The sequence below is a fragment of the Henckelia pumila genome, chromosome 4 (assembly GCF_033568475.1).
Source record: "Henckelia pumila isolate YLH828 chromosome 4, ASM3356847v2, whole genome shotgun sequence".
In the NCBI taxonomy this organism is placed as follows: Eukaryota; Viridiplantae; Streptophyta; class Magnoliopsida; order Lamiales; family Gesneriaceae; genus Henckelia; species Henckelia pumila.
This window is the reverse complement of record NC_133123.1, coordinates 34,702,707-34,709,173: the sequence shown is the minus strand read 5'-3', so window position 1 is coordinate 34,709,173 and position 6,467 is coordinate 34,702,707. Positions and strand designations below refer to the sequence as shown.

Genomic DNA, 6,467 nt, shown 5'->3' with positions numbered 1-6,467 from the left:
GGTGATAAGTGCTTCATAAAAACTCTCACAAACACTACATAAATAAGTTTTAATCCCTCAGAAGTTGCCTAAACATGATGTTTGCATTTCATTTGCGTCTTATTAGTTGACACTACTTGACTGGCTTTTCCCATATGCGATAGCTCACATATTCCCCATATATATATATATATATATATTTTCAATAAATTCTAAAGAGTAATTTTTAACATTTAATCTCTCATTCGCTCCATATCAATTTTGAGAAAACAAGAATACTTACGTAATCAACTCACAAAATACACACAACATTATTATAAATTAGTCTAAATTACTTTGGTAGACTCTTGTTATATATACGCATTGATACGTAATCACGTAGTCGTGAATCATTATGATATATACCCTTAGAACAACACATTTATTCGTATTGTTAACACATAAATGTACCTTGAAAACAATGCATTTTATGCTTAGTATTGTACAACGACACAATTTGTTCTTTCTCCTCAAGACCAAGGAAATAATAACAATGATTCGATTAGGCTCATAGATCAACAATAGATCGAGTACGTACTTTAATCTGTACGTTAAATATATATAGGTGATCGGAAAATTTCATGCTACACTAAGTGACCACATGAGAAGACAAAGACAATTCAATACTTGAATGCAAAGTCCCAATCTCCAACCAAATATGAGAAAATATAAAGAATAATATAAACTCCATCGACCTAATATTTTTATTCAAATTGAACATTAATTTCAAGGGGTGGTCTCATATATTTAATTAAGACAACATTAATAATCAAAATCCAACTAAAACAACAAACATCAAAATCTAAGCCAAAAACACACAATAAATGCAAATACAATTAATTAACGTGTCACTCACTTGCATACATGCGTGCTTGAAAACAATAGTACACCATTCCATCCAAAAGAAAGACAAAAAGAGGATAAAACCCTCTCATGAAGAAACTCCCCCACACTCGCCCATATTCTATCGAACTAAAAGACAAGCCAACCCCATGATGAAAAATTAAAGCATCCAAAGATAAACAACCACCCAAAAAAAAGGAAAAAAAAGAAAAAAAAGAAAGAAATGGGAAACCATATTTTTTGCCTTGTAACTTGCATGTTCTTCATTTTTTGTCCTGTTATCGATCAATCAACAACCTTAGTCCATTAACTTGCAATTTTTTTCAATTTCAATCATTTTTCACCCGAGAGCTCGCATGATTGAATATGTCATGCCCGCACTCCGATGAAAGCAGCCTAGAATCGAAAAAAAATTCAAGGTAGTAAACTGAAACTGTAAGTTGACCGATAACATGACCAAAATTTTTTTTTAAAAAAAACATCCAAGTCGCAGGACCGAAAACCATAATTTTCCCCGAAAAGAAAACTCGCAATATATATATATTTAAGGTTGTGTTTGTTTTGTGGGTTTGTGGAGATGAAGCCATTGGACAAAGTTTTGTAGCGTAGCAGTGTCTGCCCGGTAGTGGTTTTGAGTGAAGTCTCTCAAATCCGACCATGTGAAGTCTGGGTACTTGCTTGTCTCTTCTCTGCGCATGAGATCCTTCGGGGGCCTCACCTTTTTGTCCTCTTTAGGGTTCACAAAGAATACAAGCGATCTTCTTGTTTTATCCTTGTTCACCACTGCCCTGTGGAGGCAACTTTTGTATCTCCCATTCGATAAAGCCTGCATATATATATATATGTCCATTTTAATTATTCCTTGTACTGATCATCAGATTAATTTGCACTTTATATTCTATAAAGTAGCCAATTATGGACTTTATATCTTTTCATTTTGTTTCTAGACCAATAATTTCAGCATAAGTTTCGAGAACCCTTTATATCTTTTCAAGAAACCAATCTTTTATTATCTTTTCAGATTTTTCCTACGAATTCAAGAAAAGCCATTTATATATGTTTCTCCTGCTAAATGGGCTTTACATATATATATATATATGTATTGCACAAGACTTTTCAAACAGGCAAAAAGACAAAAAAACTGACTGATTTATGATAAACTGGCCACCGTTTTAGCACTTGGGAATGGTGGTTGAAACAACTGATAAGTGATGTCACTAAAAGCTAATTTGTATGTATATGTATATTTGTGTAATAAAATTTACGATATTATAGAAAAAAAAGTACACATGTAATATATTCATCTGTATGTAACTTCTGTTGGATATCACGTCCTCGATTAAACATTTCTCATTGTACTCACAAATGTGACGGACCACTTGTCGTATCTTTGTTTTTCCTATCGTACTCATTACACTAATATAAGTTACCACATTTAATGCATGCAAAAGTATCTTGTTTCTCCAAAAGAGGTGAATGAAAGCCTATCATTTCTTCACTAGTACTCATGCAAGCATACACAAACACCAAATACAGCCACACATGACATCTCACATATGATACATATATACATACATACATGTATGTATGTATGTGTATGTATGTATATGTGTGTGTGTGTATGTGCTTACCACAAATGTGTCACCAATGTTAACAACAAAGGCATCGGGGCGAGGGCGAATGGCTCGCCATTTGTTGTCCGAGTAGATTTCGAGCCCTCCGACTTGATCTTGGTGAAGTATGGTTAAGGAATTGGGATCAAAATGAGGTCCGGTGCCAAAAGTGAGGCCAGCTTTCTTGCAAGGTGGGTAGTTGTTTCCTCTCATTATCGAGACACCGTCTTCGAAAAACCGACGAAAATGGAGCCGATCGACTCCCAAGCTAATTGCCAAGAGTTCGAATATGATGAGGGACAAGTTTTTCATTGCTTCACAGTACTCTTGATAAACAAGCCTAAATAAAGGGGAAAAAAAATAAATAGAACCACTCTAAGAATTTAGGCACTATGAAAAAGTTGTATATATATTTTTAAGGTATGCGTACATATTTATATATGTTCATGTGTGTGATGAAAATTGAATCTCACCCGGCTTCTTCGAATTCTTCCCCCATGACAGATTTGATGTAGTCAACCACATCAAGTACTCCTTGATCATGTTCATGTTCATAAGTAAAGGAGAACGTCTCCTTCCACGGCAGCTTCGACGAAAACCGATCGGCGTGGGCACCCGAATACCCGCAAAGATCGCCTGGTTTTCTCTTGAGAGCAAGCTTCTTGCTCAAAGGGAGCTTGAAGAAGGCGTCCATATGCTCGTAAGCGGTGCGGATTGCACTTGCACCTACACCGTGATTGATGACTTGAAAGAAGCCATGGTTTAAACAAGCAACCCTCATTTGTTTTGCAGCAAGATTTATTGCCTCTAAATCACCATCGAAGAAGCCCTTCAAATCTATTGGCTGTTCATTGAGCTCATCTTGTGAAACATAGGCCAAGTCCTCATGTGGCCATAGGAATTGTGTGGGGAAGTTTTCTTGTTTTTCTATAATGGATGTGTCAAATAACACAACCCCTTTCTTCTCTCTGTTTGCTTTGTGGCTTGATGAGGGATGGAGATTCAGAGTCGAATCCATTTGGATTTGGTGTGTATCTTGAGGGATTTGGCAATGTGAGAAAGAGAATATTTATAGAGCTAGGAATGAATATAGAGGTGGTAATATATGCTTTTGCATTTTTTTACTTTAGGTGAAAAATTATTTTAGTTTTATTATGTATATAGGAGATATGCGTATTTATAATTCGATAAATAAATAAATTGGTGGCACATACGTACGTACGTACGTAGGTTGAGAGTGGACGGGGAGGAGTGAAGAAATTTTTTTTTTAAGAAGAAATTTCTATTTTGGGGAAGGGAATTAATGTTGAAATTTTGAAAATATACAGTTCATTATTGAAGAAACATAAAACTTCAAAAAAAAATAGTAATATAATATATTAAATAAAGATGAAAAAAAAAATTACACACCAAAAATATGAATCCAATAATTTTAAATTTAAACTCGTTCAAATTTCTTGAATATTTGATTTAGGATCTCTACAAAGATTGCGAGTTTCAGCGCATGTAGATGATGTATCTTCATTTGTTACTGCATTGCACAAGTTAATATTTTTCTTATTGACTTGTTGAGGAATTGTGTCTACATGAGAATGTCAGCAGACTTTGATTGACCTACTCACAAAGGCAATCGCCCTGGCGCGATAGCGAGCAGGATGAGATTTCAAGATCTTGAGTTCACATAGAGTGAAAGAACGTGTTATACACGTTATTCTCTAATTGAGAATTTTAGAATTTTGCCTTTTCTTGACAATGTTGTTTAATTGATCTTATCATGTATATCTTACTTGATCGGCATTGAATATCTTATATCTTGTCAAATATGTTATCTTATCAAATATGTTATCTTATCAAATGTATATTGTAAATTGATGTTATATATCTTAGCAGTTTTGTTTATGAGATATCTTATCAAATCTTTATTCAATATTGTGTAGATTTTACAAAGATTGAAAATCTATTTAAGAAGATAATTATACACAGATGAAAGACGGCGAGGAGAGTGCAGAAACGTAAAGCTAATTATTACTGCAGAAATTCAGAAGCTGAAGATTGAAGATCGATCGGAGAATTTCTGAAGTATTCCTTGCCATTACACAGTGTTGGCGAGTAGTGTTGGAAACACTGAAGAACACGCGAGTGAAGTATTGTTCAGAAAGTGGTTCCTTGGTTTTTTGTTTTTTGGCACATGTGTTTAGAACTTCCTATTGGTTTTTATATTCTAGTTCTTACTAATTTTTAGGAAGTTATTTATTTTCTCATCTTGTTGAGAAAAGTATATTTTCATATACAATCACTAGTTGGTTTTTTTGTGAAAGCTGATTTGTTTTCTAGTAATTATTTTGCCCTAAGGCATCGCACAAGTATTAATTACTTGTGCATAAATATTTGTGTTATTTATTTTTATGTTTAATTATTTCGCTGCGTAGTGTGTCTTGAAGTATTGAAGAGACAACACATATTCTGAAATTTATTTATGCCATTCCTGCAGTCCATATTGTCAAAACCCTTACAAGTGGTATCAGAGACATACACTTGACGATACTAAGTGAGATTCTGGTTTTTGTGCTTTGACAGGATGGATTTATCACTCGTTGAATTGACGCATGATGCCGGTGAGGATGAGTTCTCTCTTGAGAATGTGCAGAATGTATGAAGAGTTGTTTGCAGATTGGGTGATGAGGACAAATGGATACTGCATGATTATTAGTAGTATTTTGTTTTTGAATGTTTGTCGCTTTGATAGTATGCTCATTATGTGTTTGTGTGTCGGTTCTTATTGTGATAATTCGAGAAAAATTGACATTTCAAAGAAACCATATCGACACTCTTGCACAAAATACATTGACATTGGACATTACTTTATTCAAGTATTTAGTAGAGAAAGGTTTAATCCGTGTGGAGTTTGTTGGAACAAATAACCAACTGAAAGCTATATTCACAATAGCATTAGATTTTGAGAGATTCTCCAGCCTTAGGAAATCTCTCAGCATGTTTTCATTTTAATCACTCACGGTTGCTGTCCCCAAGTGTTGCCAACACTGAAGGACAACACCAAACATGCATGTGCATTTTTAGGACTTTAGGCATACTGCATTTTCATTTTGTCCTATGTTTTGCACTGTTTGATAACATTGACTAATATGCTGTAGTTTTTTTTGCAAAAGTTCTTTTTAGATCACACTTGCCATGATAATGTGCTCTAACTAAACCACGAAGTAGTTGAGGGATGTTCTCTATTCCATGATCTTGTCTCATGTGAAAAGTGGTTTCGCAAATTTAGAGTATAGTTTGTAAAATCTCATCGATTTCACTGTCATGAGAATCAAACTCAAAAAATCGGAAGAAAATTGGAAAAAGCTACCTAAAGGAGTCCGAGGAAGACCGTTCTTTTAGTGTGGAGGCTACCACTTCTGAACCAAAACAAAAAAATAATGATACATGGCTCTGTAAGTGTGAAAAATTCATCAAAATATTTTGAAGACTACAGTGTTGTTGGAAGATGTTGCCAATACTAGTGCTTAACATGTATTGTGCACACACTCTACATGCATTTTATTGTTGAATCACATTGCATTTTGTTTTAGACATAACTTAGGTCATGCATACATCATTAAATTGTGAATATTTCATGTTCAGGAGTTGTAAGTTCTAAACAGACAAAATAAAGTGAAATACCATATTTGCTAAAATTTGATATTTTGTGATTGACAATGATTTAATGGAGTTGAGCCAAAGTGGAGTCATTTATGGGAATATTTGGCTGGTTTTAATATCGGATTATTGTCATAATTGGGTTGAATTTTATCTCTTTAATTCAAAAGTTTACCCAATGATTTTTTTTTTTTGGAAAGTTTTTCTGCATAGGTCTTTTGGAAGGTAAAGGGTTTTTTTGTGGAATTCTTTGTATTGTTCAATGGATGATTTTTTTTCACCCCATATTTTGTACAAATTTGATTAACATCGCATCTCTGTTTTGTATTGTTCAATTTG

The 6,467-nt window shown here is 34.0% G+C and overlaps 1 protein-coding gene across 1 annotated transcript; it reads right to left on the bottom strand.

Annotated features, from left to right (window-relative positions):
* Positions 1-1,363: 1,363 nt before the first annotated feature.
* LOC140860821 (gibberellin 20 oxidase 2-like) lies at positions 1,364-3,492 on the bottom strand. Its single transcript, XM_073263826.1, has 3 exons — positions 2,948-3,492; positions 2,493-2,814; positions 1,364-1,687 (listed from the first exon to the last, which is right to left on the bottom strand). Exons 1-3 carry the CDS (start codon positions 3,490-3,492, stop codon positions 1,406-1,408), a joined length of 1,149 nt encoding a protein of 382 aa, XP_073119927.1. The 3' UTR covers positions 1,364-1,405.
* Positions 3,493-6,467: the final 2,975 nt, after the last annotated feature.